Source organism: Acinonyx jubatus, chromosome B2 (assembly GCF_027475565.1).
Source record: "Acinonyx jubatus isolate Ajub_Pintada_27869175 chromosome B2, VMU_Ajub_asm_v1.0, whole genome shotgun sequence".
In the NCBI taxonomy this organism is placed as follows: Eukaryota; Metazoa; Chordata; class Mammalia; order Carnivora; family Felidae; genus Acinonyx; species Acinonyx jubatus.
In genome coordinates, this window is record NC_069385.1 from 113,203,381 (window position 1) to 113,229,566 (window position 26,186).

Here is a 26,186-nt window from a genome sequence, read left to right on the forward strand (position 1 = left end):
TTTTTTTAATTTGATTATTTATTTCAAAAGGAGAGATGATTTCAGAAAAAATATTTTAAAAAAACTATGTTGATGCACTCTCTGGTTCTTTAACATAGAAGCACAAAGTGCACAGAGGAGAGAGAATTCTTAGAACTATGTCTATAGTAAGAACATGTTAGGACAGACTTCTTAAAATTATGTTACAATTCGAAGATTGTTTCTTACCTCTTTCTTTTTTTTTTTTTCAATATATGAAGTTTGTTGTCAAATTGGTTTCCATACAACACCCAGTGCTCATCCCAAAAGGTGCCCTCCTCAATACCCATCATCCACCCTCCCCTCCCTGCCACCCCTCATCAACCCTCAGTTTGTTCTCAGTTTTTAAGAGTCTCTTATGCTTTGGCTCTCTTCCACTCTAACCTCTTTTTTTTTTTTCCCCCTTCCCCTCCCCCATGGGTTTCTGTTAAGTTTCTGAGGATCCACATAAGAGTGAAACCATATGGTATCTGTCTTTCTCTGTATGGCTTATTTCACTTAGCATAACACTCTCCAGTTCCATCTCATGGATTTTTCATATGGGGAATCAGATTATCTGCAAATAGTGATTATTTTGCCCCTTTGTTTTCTAATCCATTTAACTTTCACTTGGTTCGATTAATTAATTGCATTGTCTTTTGTTTCTGAAAAATGTTAATAGTGATAAGAGTAGACATCCTTGTCTTATTTCTGATCTTTCTAGGAATGGTTCTAGTGTTTTATTATTAATTAGATGCTTATATCCGTTACGGTTAAACTATGTGTATATATCAAGTTAAGGAAGTGTTAGTATCCTAATAAAAGGAAATATACTTTTATTCCTATTCAATTAGAACTTTAAAAAATAAATTTAGTAGTGATTGTTTAAAAATATTTTAGCTTTTATTGAGCTAATTATATGATGATTTTTTTTCCACTTTGGCCTTTTAATTTGAGGACTTATTTTTCTTAATATTCGTCTGTCATGTCATTCTTGGAATTGACTTACTCTGTCATGAATTGTTCTGCTTACTTCTGTTTTCTATGTTTTACATAGGATTTTTGTTATTTATGATGGTTTTTGAGTTTGTAGATATGGTCACATCTTCCTGTCAGGGTTAAATTGGCTTCGTAAGAAGCAGCAGAAAACTACTTCTTCCCATGTGTAGGAATTGTTTAAATAACACTGGAATTATCTGATGCTTGAAATTTTGAAGAAAGCTGTCCCTAAAACTATTTGGATCTGGCATAATGGGAGGTCCAGGATCAAGAATACATTTGGGCAGGTAAGGTAGGCTATTTTCTTGGTATTCCTCTCTCCAGGCCAAATCTAAGATTCAAGAAGTACATCAGATAGGCTTTTAAATTCCTTGTTTTCATTGCTTTTGCTAACATCATTAGATCCTCTCATTGTTTCTGGAACTATACAGAAAATGGCTAACATAGAAGGACTAAACTGCAAGGTTGGCCCTTGTCTGGCATCTAGATGGAAACTTAGATTTTAAAAGTGTTCCTGCCACCAGCTGATAAGAGTGGCTCACTCTAAGCAGTTTGTACAAACAGTATGGTCTGTATTGAACTCTAGTCCTTCTGGGAGTCTGGAATTTGGATACATGCTAGGCAGGGGCTTACTATTGAAACAGCCCCCATGATAAATCCCCAGGGCATCGGGGTGCCTGGGTGGCGCAGTCGGTTAAGCGTCCGACTTCAGCCAGGTCACAATCTCGCAGTCTATGAGTTCGAGCCCCGTGTCAGGCTCTGGGATAATGGCTCAGAGCCTGGAGCCTGTTTCCGATTCTGTGTCTCCCTCTCTCTGTGCCCCTCCCCCCGTTCATGCTCTGTCTCTCTCTGTCCCAAAAATAAATAAACGTTGAAAAAATAAAAAAAAATAAAAAAAAAAATAAATCCCCAGGGCATCAAGCCTCTAACAAGCTTCCTGGTTGGCAGCATTTAACGTGCTGTCACAACTTGTTGCTGGGGGCATTAAGCATGTCCCATGTAATTCCACTGGGAGAGGACCCTTGGCAGATTATGTCTTGTTCTCAAACTTTGTCCCATATGCTTTTTCAAAACCTTTGCTAATTTTGCTTTGTATTCTTTGGCTGTAATAAATCACAGTCATGAGTTACAATCAAATGCTGAGTCACAGAGTTGATTTCATATGTCAGGCCAAGACACTGATATTAAAAGGCGGTAGCAGAGTTATAAAATATAACTTTAAAAAAAGCCTATAACCATGTCATTACAGGTGTGGAAACAGTCTAATTGAAGTTAGAAAATTTGTCAAAGATCACATATGTCGATAGTGGCAGAATAAGGTTTAAAGCTTAAGAAACAAGTCAAGAAACAGTTTTGCTCCATTAACTTTAACATTTTCCCCATTTTATTTATCAAATTAAAATCAGCAGTTTAAAAAATTAACTTTATTGGTGTATGTTTCTAAAACAGGCCTTTTAAAATGCAGGTGGGTGGGCCCAAACTATTACTTTGTAAATAATCTAGGGCATTGGGCAAAAATATTTTCAAATATTTTTTGTTTATAAGCTGTGGCATTGGTAATTTTGTTAGAATAATTTGCCTCTTTGCAGTAAGATTCAAAACGGAATCAAACCCTCAATGAACTTTCTCAGCATAAATTTTGTTTGTATATTTGTGCATCAGAGTAAGCTATGTGACCATACGACAACAGAGTCTAAATCAGTGGCTCCTTTTCAGCCTGCTCATTAAAATCAACTTCTGGAAAGTGATTCCACATTCCAGACCAATTGAATCAGAATTTCTGATGGGTAGGGTTCAAGCATCTCTCCGCAACCCCCTCCCCCCGCCCCCGCCTCCCTTTTTTAAAACTCCTCATGTGATTCCAGTGTGCGTAAGCTCATTGACAATCTCTGGTCTAATTAAATTATTTCTACATGGCTAATAAAAATTGTATTTATTCCGTAGTAAGTGGATAGTCAGAAAAGCATAATTAAACCATAAATTTAGCAAAATGAAATTGTATGTATTAGAAATACAGATCTGGAGAACCTATTAAGATATTTATAAATGTAATGTTAATGTTTATTATGTATCAGTTGAAGAATTAAAAATTTATCTTTGTGCTAGTTAACCAAAAATCAGTCATTTCTCATTAAGAGTCACTTAGTCTCACTTATGACCTAGATAAAATTTTAAGAGAATATTATACCAGAGAATATAGTCACTGGTATATGCATAGCATTTGTTCAGGCAGAGAAAGTCTGTTTTGTTTAGAGCCATGCACCATCCCTGAAATTTGGGATAGTGATGTGAGAATTCATGTTGAAGAGGAGTGAGATTTTGAAGTCAGCTCCCAGTAGATTCCACAATTTCATGGCTAACACAGAAAATAACCATGTTATTTTGAACATTGATTGGGTAACCCAGCCAGAAATCAAAAACTAGAAAACAGTCTGATCCTTTGTCTAGAGTACAATCTTTGATCATATGTTAGAGCACGGTTTGGCAAACTATAGTCTTGAGAGTTCTATCTGTCCCTTTTCTGTAAATAATTTTATTGGAACATAGCCGTGCACATTCATTACTTACTGTCTATGGCTGTTTTTGGCTTCAGTGATCTGTATAGACACCGTATAGCTTGCAAAGCCTAAAATATTTACTATCTGACCCTTTGCAGAAAGTTTGCCAACTCCTCTATTAGACTGTTGTATCTTGCATTAAACAATCGAATCATGCGTTATTTGCTGACGCTCAAGCTGAATTTGGTCTTTCATACACAGGTGACTGGAGATGATTCAGTTTTTAAGGCTTTCAAATGGAGATTGCAGTTGAAGAAGAGGAATTTGCCTTGGCAACTAGGGAACTATGCTGTTAGACCTCTGATGCTGCTACGATAAGGGGCCAGGAACTTGTCCACTTACCTGGGGCAGGTGTCTCCTTGCCTCACTCATCCTCCATGTCCTTCTGTGTCGCTGTCCTTGCTGGTGCTCTGTCTGCTGGGGGTGAACATGGAGTAGCAAGTAACTGGGGAACCTGGTCTGTGAGGATCTTTCACTGCAGTATCTGGGGATTAAGGCCATTTTTTGTACACCTTGCTAATAATGGATCTAGATACGGAAGTTTAAAGATTGGAGTGGCTTAAGCTTTAATCCTGGTCCAAGTGGAGAGTTCAAGAAGGTGTGGAAGTGTAGTGAAGGCACATTCCCCTAGTCTCTGGTGCATTAGAAGGGTAGCAATAGAGGCTGAGCTGTCAGCCACATCTCCACCTTGGGCACCTGAATGCCAGTGAATGCTCTTACTCACTTGCTGGGTAACTTACCCTTAAAAACATTGTACCTGCAAATATTGGAGAGATTGGAGAATATAAACACTTTTAGCTTTCAAAGAACATAACTCCCCTTTCAAACAGGTAAATCTATTAATGATGTTTCAGCCCTTTGATTTTCAGTTACATCTGTAGAAAAGCATTGTATGCAAAAGCAAGGAAGTGCTTATAAATGAGATTAAATGTAATGATGTTTTGGTAAGCAATCTTACCATCAGAGCTGCAAGTTTATACTAGAAATTACAGTCTTGAGAAAAATATTGGGGTTATTTTTTTTTTTGAGGGAGGGTTAAGATTTCATTAATGTCAGGTTATTTTTTATAAAATATTTAAGATATTTTCAGACCAAAATCCCTGAAATTATTTGAAATCTGATGACTTAGTTAATTCTGTTTGTGATTTAGGTCTAGATATATGCCTGGATGACTTTTCACTGGGTATAGTTAGTGATATCCAACCTCATTGAATAGATCTATGCTATAAAGAGGAGTTCTTCTGGTTGTTGATTTTCCTTTCCTGAGGTTCTGATAAATAAGGGGCCTGTATTTGGGCATAGTTTTCTAGAATATGATGGCTCCAAGTTCTTTTGTATTGGAAGACCTGGCATTTTTGTTTTCCTAGTGTGATAAGACATTGAAGGGAATGGAATTAATGGAGTCAGGCTCAATTACTTCCCAGAATAAATTGGTTGATAAAGATACCAGTAATGATAAAATCTCTCTCATGTGAATTTTTTTAAAGTACTTTAAATTCTTGCTTAGCTATGTTTGTGGTATGTGATTTTCTAAGTATACTTCCCTCTCCCCCACTAATTCTTATCCCTCCTTTATATAACAGATCAGCGAATATCACCTGTTCTACAAGATGAGTAACAGTCACCCTCTTCGCCCCTTTACTGCTGTGGGCGAAATTGATCATGTGCACATTTTGTCTGAACATATTGGTGCCTTGCTGATAGGGGAAGAATATGGCGACGTCACATTTGTTGTGGAAAAGAAACGCTTTCCTGCCCACAGGGTAATTTTGGCAGCGAGGTGCCAATATTTTCGGTAAGTGTATATTACTTTTTGAAGATTCAAGTTACTTGTGGAAAACACTGGTATTTTCTACTCTATGACAAATATGTAACAAAGCATAACAATAAATTCTAGCAGTCTTTCAATTCAGCATCTATAAGAATTCCATCTTTGTAGACTTTTTGTTACTTTTTAATCACCTTTTCCTTCAGAAACCATCTGAGAATTAGCGGGATAGAAGGCTTTCCAGGCTAGACAGTCTCACACCAACCATTTTTCAAGGTCTTGAGAATATTTCTCAGGCTGAATCTTTGTTGCCCTCACCTGCTTCTCACAGTTGAACTTCAGCTGATTTATTGATTTATTGGCAGATAGGCTTCTTGTTGTGTGGGTAGACTGACCTCTGGACTTGCTAGTAAATATGTATACCTCTTAGTTTCAGACCACTGAGACTCAGGTAACCCAACAGATCTATCTCTAAGATACGCATTTGGCAATCCCATTAGATTAAAGGGAATTCATTTATTGAAAGGAAGTTTCATAGTTACATTAGAATTAAAACTAAGCAAAATATTTATGGACTAATGTAAAAAAATCCTCCTTGGGGTGCCTGGGTGTCTCATTCGGTTAGGTGTCCGACTTCAGTTTAGGTCATGATCTCATGGTTTGTGAATTTGAGCCCCACATTGGGCTCTGTGCTGACAGTTCAGAGTCTGGAGCCTGCTTCATATTCTGTGTCTCCCTCTCTCTGCCCCTCCCCTGTTTGCACAAGTTCTCTCTCTCTCCTTCTCTCTCTCTCTCTCTCTCTCTCTCTCTCTCTCTCTCTCTCTCTCAAAAATAAATAAACATTAAAAAAAATTTTTTTTAAATCCTCCTTATACATAACTGTTGTCTGTTACTCAGACCTTTAGCTTCCAGGCTTAAGATTGTTAAGCTAAGCTCTAATGACTCTACATTTTACCTAATAATTGTTAAATGGGAATCACCACAGAATTATAGACTGAGTGATAATTTATCCTTGATAAATCCTTGGAGTCCAAGGAGTCCGTATCCATAAAATCATGGATTTACCTAGGAAACTTGATATCTAAAAATTAAGATGCCAAAGGCTTAGAGAAAATTTCAGTTACCTTCTAGTGAAAACTGTAGTCTGATTTTTACAATTAGAGTTAAGTAAGTCAACAAAACAGTATCTAGAGTCACACACACACACTGTTGTGAAGTGAGTCTCTTGGAAATATTTACCATTTATCTAGAACGTGTTTAGTACATTTTAAACATTTTTAGAGCATTCCATTTTGTACATATAAAATGCCACTGTCGATAAAGCCAGGAGCTTCGAAAAGAGAGCGCACACTGTCCTACTCCCCCTGCTGGTGGTCAGCTCAACCCTGACTGCTGGCCTTGGTCTAGTCATTATTCGTTACCAGCCTCTGTCCTCTGCACACTTTTCCTTTGTGTTTCTGTCCCTTTTCTTACTTTTGGTCCATTCATTACTATTAAAGTGTTTGAGAGACCATTCCTTATTAGGTCAGAACTTTTCAGCCTTATGTTTTATATTTGTTAATATTATATGCCTCTCTTCTTTCAAAAATGATTTGAGACAACTGTGTGTGGGTACCTTTAAATGTTCAGGATATTCTTAAAAGAAACTCACATACTTTTAGAAATTTGAAGATCATTTTGAATGAATGGAATGTACTCCCCTCGCTTACTGAACTTGTTCTTGGTGTCTCTTTGTGGATATTAAACATTTATAATCTATGATGGCTCACTAGGCTGAACTCAGAGTCATTACCAAAGCTGTCTTAGATTCTCATTGCAGACACTGTTCATATGCAAAGGAAATTTAGGAGAGGCCCTAGTGTTGTCATAAAGCCTATCAATTCCCACATAAGGACAAACTAACTGTACAAGAGGGGATTTTTCACAAGTTGGGGGTTCATATTTAGTGTTCTAAGGGAGCCCCATGAAAACCACTTTTAAAGTATTGAGAATTTAGGTAAATACCATGGATCACTCTGCAGGGGGAGTAAGTCTTGGCGAGCCCTCCCTAGGAAAGTATTCTTTAATCTAGTAATTTTAAGGTCATGGTGGGGTGCTCGCTGGATTATTGAAAACCTTTAAGAGTGTTTTTAGGCAGAGTATATAACCGGGTGAAGAAGTATGCTCAGAATATTTGTGAATCTTTGCCTGGACGGTTTCAGCTGTTGCCCTGAGGCAAGCCAGAATGCCAAGGCCTGGGGAGGGTGGGAGAAGTTCCAGCAAGTATTGGAGGGAACCCTTGAAATGCTAGTCCTGCTCTGAGAATCTTAGGAGCAAGGGGAGTCTCTTTTCCAAACCCCCTTATTGTCTTGTTTTCACTTTTACACATTTCCTTTCTCACTTGTACTGTCCTTTTCTGCACTCCTCCCTGGTCCTCCTCTGGCTGCCCTTTCTTTCCTGATGGATTAGAGGTTTAACTGGCTCATATTATTCCTCCTGTAGTAATAGAAGTAGAAATTCAAATTCATTGCCTGACTGGATTGTCTGGTTTTCATTTTTTAGATGAGCAGATAAGCAATAATATGGGGATTTTTTTTAATCTGAAAAATACTGAAAAGACAGGAGGAAAAAAAAGTTAAATCACCCATAATCCCATCGCCAGTTTCATTTTTAATTTATAAAGTAACAAATGGAAGTCCTTCCCTACCAGCCATCTAATCCCATTCTCCAGAGACAACCTCTGTTAATAGTGTAAGATGAATTTCCCCTGATTTTTCTCAATATAAATAGACATATCCACATTACCTATGTGCATACACGTATAATTATGTGGTATATGCTTTTTTCCATGCAACCCATGTGGGTCTACAACTTGACTTATCTACCGTATCCTGGACATCTTCCAAGACTGTATATATTGATCTTCTTTATCTCTGTAATAGCTGTATAGAATGCATATATCCATTTTTTTAAGTGCATTTCTGTTGATGGACATTTAAAATTTTTTTTCAACATTTTCATTGTTTCAGTATACATTCTTAAGATGTATCTTTGCTTTGCTGTATTATTTCTCTAGAATTGAGTCCTAACAGATTACTTAAATTACTTTCTCCAAAAGGGCGCCTATTTATAGGGTCAAAGCAGTGCATGAGAGAACTTGTTTTTCTATTGCTTTTGCAGCACTGAATAGTTAACAGGATTTTTAATTTCTGCCAGTCTGACAGGGGAGAATGGCACCTGAGTGTCTGTAATTGTTTTTATCTGATTATATCTTTTCCTACAGATTTTTATTTTTTAAACATCCTTATCTATCTTTAATATGTTTATACGGATTTTGCTGTTCCTTTCAAAAGAGTACTTTCATCTTTCTGTTTAATGAATGTTTATTACATATTTGAGGTCTCAAGATAATTTCATTAGTCCAATTGTTTATGGAATTAATCCAAAATAGTTTATATAAATAATTTCTCTTCCTTTAGAGAAATAAAGTGATTACTATGCATTTCTTCACCTGAATCTTTGTGTCACTAAACAAATTTACGTTTGCATAATGCTGCTAACCATCGTTTCATGATATTGTGGCAAATCTTATTGGAGGTTTTCCTTACGCGTTTCTTCTCTCATGTGCAGAGCGTTACTGTATGGTGGGATGCGAGAATCTCAGCCTGAAGCAGAAATCCCTCTTCAAGACACCACTGCAGAAGCATTCACAATGCTGCTAAAATACATCTACACCGGGCGGGCAACGCTGACAGATGAGAAGGAGGAGGTGTTGCTGGACTTTCTGAGCCTAGCTCATAAATATGGATTTCCAGAGCTGGAGGACTCTACCTCTGAGTATCTCTGCACCATACTTAACATTCAGAATGTCTGCATGACTTTTGATGTTGCCAGCCTCTACTCACTTCCCAAGTTAACTTGCATGTGCTGCTTGTTTATGGACAGAAATGCTCAGGAGGTGCTCTCAAGTGAAGGCTTCCTCTCCCTTTCTAAGGTGTGTCATCATCTGCAAGAACTTCACAGGCATGCCCTGTACAATTTAGATCTGTGCTGTAAGAGTAGAGCAATAGACTGAGATTAAAAAAAGTAAAAATCATCGATCTAGAAGAGGTCATCTGTCTAGCCACCTGCCTCTGGCTACTGAGACTCTGTGTAGATCATATAAAAGAGAGGCAAATTGCTTTTGGTTTCTTTTTTAAGATTCTTCTGGTAGGTTCTATGTCTAAAAGAGACTGCTACAGAGCGGTATCATCAGTGTGATGATAGTCAAATAGGTTCCTTTGTGGTGTTGCATACTATGTTTTGGTTTTGTATTTTTCCAACAGAGTGCAACTAATAATTCCATATTATGGGAGGGAAAATTCATAAAAGAGATCTGATGTATCATTGGGTGTCTTTAAGTCACTGCTGTTTTGTTTTGTTTTGTTTTGTTTTGCTGGCTGAAAAAAATAGTCACACTATTTTGCTCAAAATCATTCTCTGAACCCTGGTGGTTGTCTCTCCTTTCCTTTTTTGTGTTCGTCCTAGAACCTGAATATTTCACATGAAAAAACCTATTTGAAAAGCTATGTATTTTGGCTTGAGTGTAAACTATGATTTTTATTATCCTACTTACTTTTTAGAGGCAAGGGTCTTCTAGGGTCACACCAAGGTTACTGGAGGTCAGTCTAGAAATCTGAGAACCAAAAATATGGGAGTGCAGTAATGCCGTGGAGCAAAAGATTTCGAATTTTAAATTCCAGCTGTATCTTACTGACTTAAAAAAATTTTTAACTTTTTTTTTTTTTTGAGAGACAGAGACAGCATGTGAACAGGGGAAGGGCAGAGAGAAAGAGGGAGACACAGAATCCAAAGTAGGCTCCAGGCTCTGAGCTGTCAGCACAGAGCCCAATGTGGAGCTCAAACCCACAAATGCGAGATCATGACCTGAGCCGAAGTCGGACTCTCAACCGACTGAGCCACCCAGGCACCGCTGACTGATTTCTAAATGTAAACTCTCCTGAAGAACCTGCATGGAATGACAGCTCCCCATGCTGCCATTTTTCTTCTTGTTTTATTGAAGATAGGTGCACAGAGGATGTGTTGGAAAAACTAGACATTTGGTGTAGTGGTTAAAGATGCCCATGGCTATTCATGGAGCCCTTATGGGCAAGAGAGTATATGGCATGAAGGTTAAAGAAAGAAGATGGTCAAAGAGAGTTGCTGAGATATAAGTGATACCTGCAGTTCTGTAACATTTTGCTGATTGATCATACACATGGTTGAGCTCCTTGATAACTGGAATTTTTTGCTTTGTCCTTTTCAGACAGCACTTTTAAACATCGTATTAAGAGATTCATTTGCAGCTCCCGAAAAAGATATCTTCCTAGCCTTGTTAAATTGGTGTAAGCACAATTCAAAGGAGAATCATGCTGAAATCATGCAGGCTGTGCGTTTGCCTCTGATGAGCCTCACTGAACTTCTGAATGTTGTGAGGCCTTCAGGACTGTTGTCTCCTGATGCCATTCTGGATGCTATTAAAGTTCGATCTGAGAGCCGGGATATGGACCTCAATTACAGAGGCATGCTCAGTGAGTACCTGCTTATCCTGCGTTCCTTAGGAAGTTTTCTCCCTCGTCTGATAGTTTCAGCTACAAAACGAGCCACAAAACTCTAGTTGCAGGTATATGTGGTGTGTGGGTCTAAGAACATACAGCTCTGTTTCCTGTTCTCCTCTTAATTCCTCCAGAGACTGGTGAGCCTTTGCAGACCCCAAAGTAGTGATTTCTTGCCATTTCTGGATGGATTTCTTTAGCTGTTCCCTAAAATGTCAGAAATAGACACTTTTCCAAACAGCTTCTCATGCTAAGACCTTTCGTGCCTTCCTTCATCACATCAGCACTGAGTATGTGCTACACGCTTACTATTTTAGGTTCTGTGAACATGGATATTCTAAATAATAATAGTAGCTAACACTTGTGTTACATTTCCAACACTTATGTGATTTTTCTTATTAATAAATATAATAGTGGTTAACACAAGGTGCTTATAACTATCAGTAATAGTTCTACATGATCATTTTTTTAAATGTTTATTTTTGAGAGAGAGAGAGAGAGAGAGAGACAAGTGCAGGTGGAGGCAGGGCAGAGAGAGGGAGACACAGAATCCAAAGCAGGCTCCAGGCTCGGAGCTGTTAGCACAGAACTTGAGATGGGACTCAAACTCATGAATCGCGAGATATGATCTGAGCTGAAGTCAGACTCTCACCCTACTGAGCCACCCAGGCGCCTCTCTACATGATCATTTAATTCTCAAAACAACCCTTTGAAGTAGCTACCATTATTGGCTCCATTTCACAAATGAGGAAACTGAAGCACAGAGAGGTTAAATAATTTGCTGAAGGTCACACAGAAAGATACAGAGCTGAGAGTCAAACCTACTAGGTAGGCTGTGTAATTAACCACTACGCTGTGTGTGTAAATGCAAAATAGTCTCTGCATTTGAGCCTTTTTAATTTCCTTGTGGAAATAAGATCTACTCCCATGAAAAGTTCAGTACAACAGTGTTTAAGACGAGCACATGCTGTGAACTTCTAAAGGGAACCTAGGTTCAGAAGGGTTGAGGGAGATTTCATGGAGATTATGAAGCCTGAGATGAATCCTAACATTTGATGCGAGGGGTATTGGGGCAGAGTGTATTCACAGGGGAGGACTGGTTATGACTGAGAGCCGAGGTGGGACATTTCAAGGACCGTCATCAGGAGAGCTCAGCTAGAGGTAGAAGGCTTGCATTGATAAACAACACAAGCTGTAATGGTCAGCTCAGGCAAAATCATAGAAGTCTTTCAAAGTAGCTTGGGATCTGGCTTATACACAACCAGAAGGTAATTTTCAAGAGGAAGAGAGACATGAGTATGGTGGTGGTCTTGAAAGATTGATCCATGATGTAATACTTGTTGATTTGAAATAGTGAAAAACGATTCAGGGAGACCAGCTGGGTAGGTGTCTGACTTGTGTAAGGTTGATAAACTAGAGTGGTAGTAGGGAAGATGGAAATTTTATATTCTAAAAAATCAGATCTTGGTGATTTAAGGGATTTAAATCTGAGGATTAAGTTTGGGAGGAAGTTAACCATATTTTATCAAATCTAAGAAACCAGAAGTTTTGAGGTCCCATTGTGTTATGTACCACTAAGAAAGGAAACAGTATTGCCAGTTAAACCATGACATACCATCATGTCTGTGTCTCAACTTCAGAAATGTTAAAATTTGAAAAACTCTGTCTTAGAATTGATGAAATGTGGTAGTTCTCCAAAGATGCTGAGCTTGTTTTTAGACTTACTGAGTTTGAGGGTTTCTGGAACATCTTAGTACTCTGAGTTCTGTCTCATGTTAGTCATTTCCCTGAATGATCTTTTCCTTGACCATGTTTCAGACATTTTCTTGAAAACTGACTGATCTTAAATAGGTGTCCTTAGTTTGGACTTCTCTCCTGACCCATCAGATTTAGATTCCTTTTCATTGGGCACAGAAGAAAAAGCACTGGCTTTGGAGCCAGACAAGTTTGACCTCAAATCCGGAATGAGTCACTTACTAGTTGTGTGACCTGGTATTAAGTTACGTAAGGAATTTTACCTTCAGTTTTAACATTTCCTTATATTGTTATGAGAATTAATTGAAATAACGTGTCCAGGGGTGCCTGGGTGGCTCATTCAGTTAAGCGATTGGACACTTGATTTTGGCTCGGGTCATGAATCTTGCAGTTGTGAGATGGAGTCCCATGTTAGGCTCCACTCTTGGTGCGCAGCCTGCTTGGGATTCTCTCTCTCCCTCTCTCTCTGCCCCTCCCCTGCTTGCATACTGTCTGTCCCTCTCAATCAATCAATCAATAAACATTTAAAAAAAAATAATGCGTGCAAATAACATCTGTAAGCTCAATCAAGGAAATGATTGTTTATATTATCATTATTTGTATTCTTCCTCATCTTTATGTGTCTCTGTAGGAATTATCACACTGGTCACATTGTTTTAAAACTTTTTGTTTGTCTTTGGTCCTCGAAGGCAGAGATGATCTTTGTACGGCCTGTTAATCTTTGTACCCTTTAACATACTCTATAGCCTATAGGAGACATTTGGTGCATGAACTCAAGGAGAAATGTCTAATAGCAGTGCAAGCATGTTACTGGAGTTTAGGAAGCAATCAGAACTGGTGAAGAAAGAGTTGAAACCTGGGCTAGAGTGTAGAGAAAGAAGTGAAGATCAAAGTCTGAGACTTGGAGAAGAGCTTTAGCCAAGGGGCTAGAGAAGGAAGAATTAAGTAGGAAGAAAACGGGGTAGGGTTACAGAAGCCGACAGAGGAGAGAACTTTTATATGGAGAGGGTGGTCACAGGTGTCCAGTGATGCTGAGATATAAGAAGAATGAGAATTGAGAGAAAACCTTGGGGTATAAATTGTGGTGGGTTGCTGAGTAGTCTGGGCAGAAGCTTGACTAAACGGGGGGAATTAGGCCATAGGTTTGAAAAGACAGTAAGTACCATGTGTTGACCGTCCAGTGTGTAAATTGGAGTGAAAGGCAGTCGAGAAATAGTTTGGTAGCCAGAGGGAATAGGTCGAGGGAGGTCCGGGTGGAGATTGGAGGTGCTAGAGAGTGGTCCTAGTTGAGGGTCAGCCTTGGATTAAAGTGTGGGAGGGTGGACGGGGGAGAGATAACAAGGTAAGTAATATACTTTTAGACTTTCTAAATTCTCATTGTCAGATCCTCTTGTATAAGTTTCTTTTTTCCCCTTCTTGCCCTGGCTTTGGTTTGAGGTGTTGGGAAGACCCTATAACTGGATTTGCCTTTAGGATAGGTTTGGTAAATTTTGTGGGAGGGAGATGCTTTGGACATTTCACATAGTTAATGGTAGCTTAGAATTGACCAACTGATAAGTATAGGTATTAGATATGGGTTATAATAAACCCATGAAATAACCATGAAAGGGACTACTCAGTTCTGGAATGATATATTTACTGTACTTAACTACTCATAAGTATTAAATTCTTCATTCTGGAATAATTCAGTGGGGTCTCAAGGAAGAGATTATACAGATGTTTGGGAATCTTTTATCTAATTTGTGAACTTGAGAAATGAATAAATAGCAGGCTGTTTTTCAGACTTTTTAACTATATGGATAGCAAAATCAATACTATCAATACTAAGGATGCATATCACTTTCCTATCAGATACTAAAAATATAGGTTATTTTCTAGGTAAATGTTATCCAAACATATTGTTTTATCACATTTCTTCACTGTTAGGAAAAAAGGGTCTAAAATTTGAGAACTGTTCCTGGGATGTTCTGGAACAATAGTTCTGCTTATTTTGAAACTATTGACCAAATTTGTTTGTGTCATTGTTTTCCCAGGGTATAGTTTCTGTGTCTTTGGGGACTTTTCATGAACTGTGGAGAGGTTCTGTTCTGGACTAGGGGCAGCACAGATACTAATGGTCTTACTTTGAGTTTATTAATATTAGTTTCTGGAAAGTTGTACACTTAAAGCTGTATATCCTGGGGATTTTAACCAAATTGCAGCAATTTTTTCCTCCTTAAAAAAAAGGGGGGTACCCAAAGGATGTTTTTAATTTACCATTGATGGTTAGTCTTCCTGAGAAGGTGGTTTTGACTAGTTTTATACATACACCTGGGGAAAAGGAATTAATTTTTAATGAAATTATTTTTTTCCCCCTTAGGGTATTTGAACTACTAGCACTCAGACCATTCCTTTAATGCTTAGTTTTGTCTTATGGAGCCCTTTCTACCTTGAAAGTTAGTGCTTTTTCTGTTTGGGCTGAGTTGTACTTTGTATTGCATGTCTTAGGTTTTAGACTTTGAGAAAGAGTACAGTAATATATTGCTTCTTCATGTTTATAGCAGGGAGCTTATCACAACTTCCATTCTCAAAATTTCTTTATTGAGTAAAAGTCAATCTGTTAATCGGACTGCTAAGTTAAATTATTGGTTGATATGTAAATATGTGTGTGTGTTTAAATCTGTGTTGTAGGTACATGGTACCACGTAGCCCTTCTTATAGTTGCCAGTAACTCAGATGGAGAAAGCTTGCCCCTCTTGCTTTTCTTGCCTAGATTCCTACAAGACTGAGCTTCCTGAGGACTGTAATTATGCCTTTCACCCCTGTTTTCCAGCACCTAGCACAGTGCCCAAATCTAGACTTTTCACAGTAAATGAGTGACTGAATGGATCCATCCCTTGCTTCTAGACTAGATTTCAAAATGTCTCACCTGTCACATACAGGCTATAATAACAGCAGTGAACCTTTAATACTTTCACAACCCTTTGACTCCTCTTTTATTTATCTTCTATAGTTCGTAGTATCTTCATCTGTAAACTAGGGGGGTTCACAAAGAATCTCTCCTGAGTGTTCTTCTGTGGAGGCATTTCCTGTCTGACATGCACTTGTCTGTATTAGATGGTGAGCTTCTGAGTCCAGCACAGTCCAGCACACAGAAGGCAGCTTAGAAATTTTTTTTCTTTAAATAAATAGGATGAAGGTCCCATTCGGCTCTTAGAAGTTTTCATTCTGTGATCTTTATAAGTAACTTGCCTAAAGTTACTGAGTGAAATCAATGCCTGAGCCGGAACCAGTGCTGCTCTGACTCAGGAGGCTGGTGCTCTTCGGTAAAGTCTCCTGCCGGGGTTATTTTCTATCTCTGTTTTGTGTTTGGTGTGTTTGAGCACCAGTACTGTTAAATGTGGAAAGGAAGCCTGCAGAGAGTGGAGATAATGGGGCGAGTCAAGGGAAGACAAGAGTTGTCAAGAAGGCCACGTGTAGTGCCACACGTGTTGGAAGGGAGGAGCCACACATTTTTTCAGGGATGTCAGGTTGGGGAGTAGAAGATGATTGGGGCACAGACTTAGGTAAAGAGATTGCAGTGGGCAGAGAACCAAGTATGGCTTCAAATGACCCATCAGGGGTGGACAGCTATCTCAATCTAGACGTAATAGAAAGTTCAATAAAGGAGGAGTAAGAACATAACACAACTAAAGAAAAATACAAGATAATTAACCTAGAACCACTCAGATTTTGGCACTGTGTCGCTAGCAGCAGGTCCTACTCCATTTCTCCTTAGCTTTTCTTTCTAATACTTGGCTTGTTTCTGCCTACCTGTGGAACTTCAAAGCTTATTTTTTTTCTTCATGTTTGTACAGTGTATCAAAAATCACAAATGTTAAGAAAACTGTTGTTACCCGCTATGCGTTTAATCTCTAACACCCTATATTTTTTGAGAGCTCTTTTCTCGACTGATAGATATTAGGCAGTAAGAATACATTTATGGTCACTTTTCTTCTTACCTTTAACTGTGGGTCTTGTGCGTGTGTGCAGGTGTGCGCACGTGCACATAGACACACACAAATACTTGGGGGTTGTGTTTTTATCCCGTGAGATATTCCGATTATGGTCACCATGAGAGGCTTGTCACTTGTGTAAGTGTTCTCCATTTTAAAGTGAAAGATACTTTCAGGGAATCTGTCAAGAACAGTTAGAAAAGTTCTCAAGCGCCCTTGAAATAAACTTCAGAAGAAGACTTTAGACTTGCAGTAGCACTTTCATTTCCATTTTAGACTTTTAGTTACAGTCACTTGAAACCCTTATGCCTAGTGTGTTGTTGTGAGCTTGATAAATTTTAGAGAAGAGGATGCTTGTGTTTAGAGAAAATCAAAGGGTGGCAGCCATTTCTAAGTCTGAAAGCTTGAGTTCCCCCCTTCTTGGCTTGGTCTTGACTGGTGGTGGCAGAACTGGTGGAGATGGTTCCAGTGGTCTGCGGCAACGGACTTCAGACCCCCCCATTTTACACTCAGCAGTAAGGGAGAAAATACCTCTTTTTACCCAGTGTTACGCATTATTAGCACTGAAAAGTGGAGATTGGAAGTTTTTGTTTGCTTGCTTTATGAAAAGCTTCATTTCTTGGTTGGAGGCATCAGGAGGGCAGGGCCCATCTCTGTCTTCCTTTCTGAGGCATTCCAGTGGTACCTGGTACAGATTGAGTCCTCGGTAAGGGTTTTTTGACTGTTTGAATGCTTTACACTTCCCATGATCCTGTAGCATATCTTATTTGTAGTATGATCTTTACAGTAATCCAGTGAGTGGGTTGGGCACAGCATTATTTGTAGATGAGAAAACCGATCCATACAGACTGACAGGCCTCACTCGGGGGAGTGGGGAGTAGAGCCTGAGTCTTAGACTTAGGTTTTCTCACTTTAAATCCAACTTTCTTTTTTTTAAAAAACCGTACCAGGCTCTGTTTTCTTCCCTCTGAGTCTCAGGTGACCCTATAGGGAAGGGTTTGGAGAGAGGGGTAAATGTGTCTTCCCATCAGAAACCCTTACAAGGCAGGTGGCAGGCAGGGCTCCTGGAAGCAGACTACAAGAATGCATATATATGATTACCATGAACTAAGAGAACTCAGGAAATTCTAAACCTGTATCACTTCATCATGAAAAAGGTTGAGCCTGACTAGGTTTTGTTTTGTTTTGTTTTTTCTGAGTTGCCTTAGCCTTTTGCAAGTTAACTAAACCTACCCAGTCCCCATTGTCAGCAGCATTTATTGTTATCTTCTGGAGCCACTCCCTTCACCTGGCTTCATTTGAAAAATGTTAAAAAAAAAATTTTTTTTTATCTTTATTTATTTTTGAGAGAGAGAGAGAGATAGTGCAAGTGGGGGAGGAACTGAGAGAGAGAGGGAGACACAGAATCTGAAGCAGGCTCCAGGCTCCAAGCTGTCAGTGCAGAGTCCCATGCAGGGCTCGAACTCACGAACCGCAAGATCATGACCTGAGCTGAGTCAGATGCCCAACTGACTGAGCCCCCTAGCTGCCCCAAAAAATGTTTTTAAAACCCACATTTTGGAAGAAATATGCAGTGATGAATTACCCCCTTTCACTAAGAGTCTAATTAAGCTCAAACTTTCCCCTATTCAAATCACATAGCTGAGATGTACTTGTACTGTGAGAATTCAGTATTTGTTTACAGTCTGTGAACTTACTTAGTTCTCTTATTATTGTCTGTTTTTTAGTATATGTTTCATAATAATAATGATCATGTTTTTTCTTAGAGAGCTTACTGTGTGCTTCACAAACATTATCTCATTTAATCCTTGCAACAAATAAACAAAAACATCTGGGTCTAGATATTGCCTTCTTGAGAAACTGAAGTTCTGAGAAGGTAACTTCCCCAGAGTCATTTGCCTCATTAAAGGTGTAGCCCCTATTTGAACTCTGACCTTGAAGCTCAGGCTCTCAACATCTGCTTTATGCCTCCTCCTGTCTTTCCACGGAGAGTGTCAGTCAGAATGCCAGCACCTAGAAAACACGCTCTAGCTCTGTGAAGCAGCCTTTGCATAGAGGACTTCAGAGTTCCAGGAACAAATGACACTTAATAAATCTAGTGTTGGAGAGGGGAGGGGGCTTAATTATAACCATAATAATGATTTTGATGACAGACTGAATTTCCGTTTTTAAAAATCTCAAAGTAAAAATAGATCTTCTTTTAAACATACTGTTTATTAGCTAGATTAACTGCTTCAGCATGTCTGTGTGTATGGTCCATGCCCAGTATCTCCGCTGTATTGGAACGTGTCTTCTTCTGTTGTCTTATCAGATATCTGACCTCTCTGCTTTGCTTTTATATGTCCAGATGGCGGGTACAGGTCATCTTATATGGCATTTTTGTCCTGTAGATAGTAAATTAAAGCTCCTAATAGAGTGAACTCTGCAGAGCTGGTTTGTTTGCCCTAGTACCTGTTTTTTTTCCTACTATTATCAGCTTCTTCCTTGTAGCACTAGTCTTAGGCACTTTGTGGCTATGCTGGCGTCATTAAATCTAAATGGTAGGTGGTATCTTAACCCTCGTAGACATTCCATGTCTTCTATCTCTGTAGACTTGTTTCTGCCACTTTTAATTAAATGCACATAATAGAATCAACTAGAATGTTAGAATTTGTCTTTTTCCCTACAATATAGAATAATTTACTAAGTAACCATTAACCTTGCTTTCCTATTTTTAATTGTAGTACCAGAAGAAAATATTGCAACTATGAAGTATGGAGCCCAGGTTGTAAAAGGGGAGCTGAAGTCTGCCTTATTAGATGGTGATACTCAAAATTATGATTTGGATCATGGATTTTCTAGGCACCCAATTGATGATGACTGCCGTTCTGGCATTGAGATTAAGCTAGGTCAGCCGTCTATTATCAATCACATACGGATACTCCTGTGGGACCGAGATAGCCGGTGAGTGATTAGCATGACTTGGACAGAAAATGACATTATATTTGATTGAATTGGCCTCATTTTGTGGTCATCTCCTTTGGTTTTACAGTTTGATGCTTTATTTCCTTGGGATTGTTTTGCCATTTCTCCTAAAGTTTAGTTCTGGGAGAAGAGTGAAAGGCTATATTCCTTTTAAAAAAACATTTTTTTGCTTTTTTTCTGTTTATAAAAGTAATGAATATGTGTTTATCATGGAAAACAGAAAATATAGAAAAGCACAAAGAAGAAAATAGAAATTGTTAGTAATCTTGCCAGCCATTAATAATCTTTGCATATATCTAGTATAGATGTAATTATCCAACTTTGTATATATTTAACTAGTTATACGCACATGTACATACACAAAACAGAAACCTGTAAAACCGTATAGTTTTATAAAATGAAGATTTGATATCTGAAGGCTGACTTCACTTTGTAGTTGTGAACATTCTACTCTTTAGAAATACTCGTCTAAAATATTACTTTCAGTGGTTGGTATTTCACCACCTGGGTTACCATTACTTATTTACTTGATTCTTCACTTTTGGACATTATAACCTTTTAAATGCATTTTACCCTATGAATGAAGAAAATAAGTTCTCTTTTAGTATATGTATAAATAATCATCCTCAAAACAAAGGAAGTTTTGTGAAAAAAATTTGATGGGCTCCAGCCTAGGAACCCCCCAGTTTGTAGTGGCTTCAAGATTCTGCCTTCCTTCTAGCACCTCTGACACTTTCACCCACTGTGGTTTCTAGGGTTCAGCCACGATGCTCAGAAGTAGTAGAGCAGTATAGGTGACCAAGAACTGTCTTTCTCATCACTGCCCATCATTAACCTAAACCCTACATACCCAGAAATTGATACAGAGTCTCCTAGGCCCTACTCATGCCACTGAGCCTGGGTATGGAGGACTTGATAGTAATGGTGATGATACCTTGTAAATCTTGCACGTTAATTCATTTCTCTTAGCACCACTGGCCATCACTCTTTTAAGCCATTTGAACCAAAAATGAGGAAGTTTTATGAGGTAGGAGTCAGTGTTTCCCATAGGCATAGGTGTTCAAGGTCCCCAGGTTATCTTCATCTGTTTCTTTTTTATTAAGAATGTATTTCCTGGGGAATCTGGGTGGCTCAGTCAGTTAGGCCTCCGACTCCAGCTCAGGTCATGATCTCATGGTTCATGAGTTCAGTCCCCTCATTGGGGTCTCTGCTGTCAGTGTGCAGCCTGCTTTGGATCCTCCGTCCCCCCCCCCCCCGCCCCCCCCCCCCCCCGCTCCACTCACACTCTCTCTTTCTCTCTCAAAAAAAAAAAAGAATGTATTTTCTGATATGTATCTTGTTGGATATAATATGTTTAGTTGGCAAAATGGAGCTAATTCACATATCATTTCCAAGAGTCTCTGGATTAATAATAACAGTATAACAATAATAATACTTATATAGCACTTTCATTACTTTTATGTGATCAGTACTATTCTCAAAGCTTTGCGTATATTCACTCATTTAATTAATAATGAAATTAGTATAAAGATAATAAAAGAAAAGGTTAGTATGTTTGAAACTGAAAGTAGTTATTATCGTTTCCATGATGTTAAATATTTATGGGCCACTTTGTTTTAGTATGTGCTTTACATTCACGGGGGACTTAACTTTCCCACATAGCAGTTCTTTTCTCACAGAAGTGGTTATCATTCTAAGCAAAGGTGAAAAATGCAGAATCTTAAGCCCAAAAGATTCTGACATGTGTTGTAAAATTATATCCTGCATTCCTGATAACCCAGAGAGGTTCAATAAAAGGTTATAACCAGTTTGAGACCGAGCGATAAAATGAATGGGAATGAGGGGGCAGCAGAAAATGAGGGGATGACACAAAATAAGCTGACCTTTTCTGGTCACAACTGTTAGTTGCAGGCTGACATTTATGGTCACCTAAATCTTCCGAGATTGTTCCTGTTGATATTACAGTACAAGTAATAACTGCATCTCAAATTCAAATTTGGCTTATGACAGGGGAATATAGATTGGTTCAGCATGGGACCAGCATCTAATGGTCCAGGGTAGCTGACTAGGGGAGGGTGATAGGCTATTTTCATTACTGCTGGATTATTAGCTGCCAAATTCTTTGTTGTATCCCAAAGAAACACACATTATCTCTTCACCCATGTCATTTATTTTTCTTCAGGCTGGATGTATATGTGGGATTGTGGGAGACTGGGAGGGAGCAGGAGATAAGCTGGCCTTTCCTGGGAACCATTCTGAGTTGGCTTTCCTGAGAGAATAGGGCTGAGCACCCGGACTAGGGAAGGCAGAAGGAGAAGGCATACCTCTTACTTGTCTGTTTTCTGTCCTGTCTCTTGTCATGGCTTTATTAATCTGCTGATGTAGTAGGAGCAAGGTAGCTGGCTCTGTTTGAAAAGGAGCAAATGTCTTGTGTGCCAGATATGTGCTAAACAGCATGCTAAACCCCAAATATGTGAAGACGAATATGGCGTGATCCTTGTTCTTAAGCAGCTTGTGGTCTACTAAAGCATACAGATGTGCCCGAGGGATAATCTCGATACATTGTGGTGAATGCTACAATACAGGGATCTATGCAGATGTTATTATTTTCTGAATTTGATTGTTATGGAGAATAATATGACCATTAGGCAGAAAATGTAATTAGTGAATACTGTAGTTTTTGTACCCTTTAACGTTTTATTAAAGTATAATGTGGTTTTGTTATTTTAATATGGTTTTTTCTGCCTTTTTCCTTTTGATTCATAGGTCTTACTCATACTTCATTGAAGTGTCAATGGATGAACTTGATTGGATCAGAGTGATTGATCATTCGCAGTATCTGTGTCGTTCTTGGCAGAAATTATATTTTCCAGCCCGTGTCTGCAGGTTAGTTCTCGTGGCTAATTAATGATTTTGATGTTTATTTAAGGAGATTTGGACTTTGAGAAATGGGCTACATTTTTTTCTGTCTCATGGAAGAAGACTTTTTCAGGATATCAGCTACTAAATGCATCCCAAGTAAAAAACTTAGAGAAAATATGGAAAATTAAGCATCTTAATTCTAGAGTATACTGCGGAACTGTTTATCCACAGTATTTTGTGCCAGACTTCAGCAGAAGACCCATAAGAACAAGAAGGGAGAGCGAACACTGAGAAGTAGAGATGCTTTTTAAGCTCCATGCTATATACTGAAAGCAGAGTGATTGGTAGGGGTTGTGTTCTTCCTGCAAAAGCCATGGGAGATATTTCTGGAGGCTTCCTTGGTAGTCCTCAGGGCCAGGAGGAGATTTTTATATGTTAGTGTGCATGTTCTGAGTAGCTGTGTTCTTTCTCTAGGTTGGTGCTTATCAGTGGAGTTTGACAGAACCAAGTGTTTCTAGTGGTTTGGGCTGGGAGCAGGGGAGGCTGAGCTGGTGGGGCTCCAGGCTCACACCCTCCCTTCAACTAGAGCACCTTCGTTCTTATTGTTGTTACATATTGTAATCCCATACAAGGTTGCTTTTAAAAAATGTTGATGAGCTACTGTTCTAATATTTCATATTCTTCCTTTAGGTTAAGGCCATCTTCTAAACCTTCTGAATTCTGTAAAACCTATACAACTAATGAATTTGGGTGTTGGAAAAGGTGGTGCCCAAAGTTCTGCTGTTTTTTTTCTTTTCTGTTGTAATTTTCCCTTTGGAAATTGCCCTCAGGTATTCCTTATCTTAGAGTCAAAAGATCAAAAGCAGAAAATGATTGGTTCATTTAGTCAGGTGTGGCAAGAAGAGAAGGAAAGGTATTCGGGGTGTAAACCAGGAGCAATGTGGTTCTGGCCTCTTACCCACTCCCATCCCCACCCTCATCCATGACCCCAGCTGACTGATTTGGAGCAGCTGGGGGTGCCCAATAGCACGTACTCTCCAGGTCAGAAGATACCCTTATACTTAATAAACTTAGGACCTAACAGCATCAGGCTGAATTCTTAACCTCCACCGAAGGAACTCCACAAAAGCTCTCCGCCTTCTGGTACAGTAAAGAATGTTGCCTTTTTTTTTTTTTTTTTTTATGGGTATGACCGGACACAATATTGTTACCCAGGGATCCTCTTGTGTAAAAATGAAAGAAATCAATTTCATTTCCCCAAAGAGAGACTAAAGTGTTGCAGGTCTGGCAGTTGCTCTTTTATCAGGAGTTTTGAATGGATTAAAAAAAGAAGGACAAGAAATTGAGTGAAGATTTTGTGTTTCAGAGCTGCCTAGGGATACTTTGAGAGTGACAGAGGGGCCCCAACTTGGAGGAGAAGATTGAGTCTGCATTGACTCAGGTTATTATGGTTGTATTGGATTAAAAAGTAAGCAACATAGCAACCAAAGCATCTGATGTGGACTGAAGGACTGTATGGGTTGCATTTAATTTGAAACAAGAGGAACTGGACTCCCAGAACAAATCATCATGAATATAATAGTAGCCATGACAGAGGCTGTATGCTTTACCCACTCGGAAATTCCCACTGTGTGGAGGGAGATTTATGCCTTCATTCGCCATCTCTGGCTTTTAGAAAATATACTTCACCTTATTTACTAATGGGTATTACTTATACTCCCCTTTCCTTATTTAGTCTCTTCTGTGTGGCCTTGCTTTTTATTGATGTAGCTTTTATGTGTTGTAGAGCTTGGCTGTATTCATGATGCTGGTTTTTGTCTTGGTATAGCCAGTTCCCAGCGCTGGTCAAGAAAAACTGAGCAAAGATGGTGTTAGAGATGGTGGTAACAAGACAAGGAAATAATCTTGATATCCATAGTAGTTAAGAAATAAATTTAAAAAGATTTATAACCACTTTTACATATTAATTACTACATTCCTTTATAAAGTGCCTTTTGTAATAGACTGGAATTTTGGTAGCCTTTAAAAATGAACCTAAGACTAAGTCTCAGTTGATTATCCAAGGATGTCTTATACTTGGTGTTTCTTATCTTCACACTCATTTATTGACTGTCTAAACAATGTTCTAAATACACATCTTCCAGGAACATTACTGGGTACATATAAATTACTTGGCGTTATTTAGTTAATTTGCACATTTGTACGTCACCTTTGTTTTTCGGTGTCCTTTGAGTATTTGTCTTGCCTCCAATACTAAAATTACAAAGTCTTGGAAGCAAGGAGTATGGATTCTAATCTTTCAGTATTCTTGCATGGTACTCAGACTGTGACCTCGTATGCAGTAGGTACTCTGTAAATGTTAGCACAGGTTTCGTGAGGTCAAGGCCCTGACTGCGTAATGAAGAGAATTGATTCAGCATTAATATGTACATACATTCATTGGCACTTTTTATCCACGTATTTGTTAAAATATATATTAGTGCTTGAAAGGTCTCGGAGTGGTACATGGTTCTGTACTGTTTGCAGAGGTAACTTCCTGTTTTTCATCAGGAAACTGAATTTTGAGGTTAATCCTGAAGGATATGGGTACCAGGTGTTGATGAAAGATTACATCAACTATATGCCCGGAAGAGGAGACTGTGAGTTGGGGAGTGTGAGACTAACTGAATCTCTCTGAGTCTTGGCTGGATTGCACGGAAATCAGTGCTGTGTCATAGAAACCATGGGCTGTGGAGCTAGATAGAGCTCTTCTCACATTCTGGTTTCACTGAATACTGGCATGGTGATCTTCGTTAAGCCGTGCTTCTCCAAGCCCTAGTTTTCTACACCAGTAAAAAAACAGCAATATCACAACACCATTTATGAGGTCTGCCGTGGGGAGTTAGATGACACGGCATATGTACAAACATTGAGTACACTGCTTGGCCCAAAGGAGAGGCTCAGTCAGTAGTGGTTTTTATTTTTATTATTTTTATTATTTTTAAATTGCTTTTATTTATCTATCTATCTATCTATCTATCTATCTAATTTTTGAGGCTCTCAACTGGTGTTTGACCTTCAGAGAAAGAGATTCGTTCTTGCCATCCTCTTTGGCCATGGGGGCTCTCACTATGAGGAAACTGTTCCTGACCTCAGGAGCCTAGTCTTCTTAACACTTTTCCATATTGCCAGTCCATACATAGCAGTCCAAAACATGCCTTAAATGGTTTTCTTTATCTCATAACCTGCGTATTGGTGTGCTTCTAACGGATTTAATGTATTTTCATTTTGGTAAAACAGGTTTTATTGTAACAGAATATATATGGCATAAAATTTGCCATTTATATATATCATGTGGAATGTAGTTCAGTTAGCAGCACTTCACTTCGTCAAGGTAGTAGAGTTTATCTAGTGGCAATAAGGATAATGTCAGGCTTCAAAGTCAGAGTGATTATTCCAACCATAATAGTGAGTGGAGGGAATGATCTGCTCTGTCTTCTGGGCCCTTTTTTAGGAATGTGCTGTAGATTAAGTGGGGACTGTTCTATAGAGCCAAAGTCTAGACTAATAACTCCCCCTGCTCAGCCTCCACCTAGGGATGAAGAAAATTGACTTGTCCACGTTAGTATAATCTTTCAGATGCACTCAGAACCACGTTATGTCTTACCAGCTTCCTCTTTCTCAGGAAAAGGCAATTTCTGCTCTACCCATAAATTCTCCAACCTTTACATTGTCTTGGCTATCTAGTAAGCTCTCT

General features: G+C 38.8%; 1 protein-coding gene across 4 annotated transcripts in view; it reads left to right on the forward strand.

Annotated features, from left to right (window-relative positions):
- BTBD9 (BTB domain containing 9) overlaps positions 1-26,186 on the forward strand; it is a 413,472-nt gene that overhangs the window by 31,744 nt on the left and 355,542 nt on the right. For 2 of the 4 annotated variants that reach the window (XM_027057832.2, XM_053222857.1), the window contains exons 2-7: positions 3,756-3,901; positions 5,138-5,349; positions 8,932-9,295; positions 10,607-10,871; positions 19,348-19,567; positions 22,355-22,474. In XM_027057832.2, coding sequence (XP_026913633.1) covers positions 5,165-5,349; positions 8,932-9,295; positions 10,607-10,871; positions 19,348-19,567; positions 22,355-22,474 — 1,154 coding nt within the window. In that variant the 5' untranslated portion in view covers positions 3,756-3,901; positions 5,138-5,164. The remainder of the gene's footprint in view (positions 1-3,755; positions 3,902-5,137; positions 5,350-8,931; positions 9,296-10,606; positions 10,872-19,347; positions 19,568-22,354; positions 22,475-26,186) is intronic. The other 2 variants (XM_027057831.2, XM_015069790.3) reach the window with 1 other exon arrangement.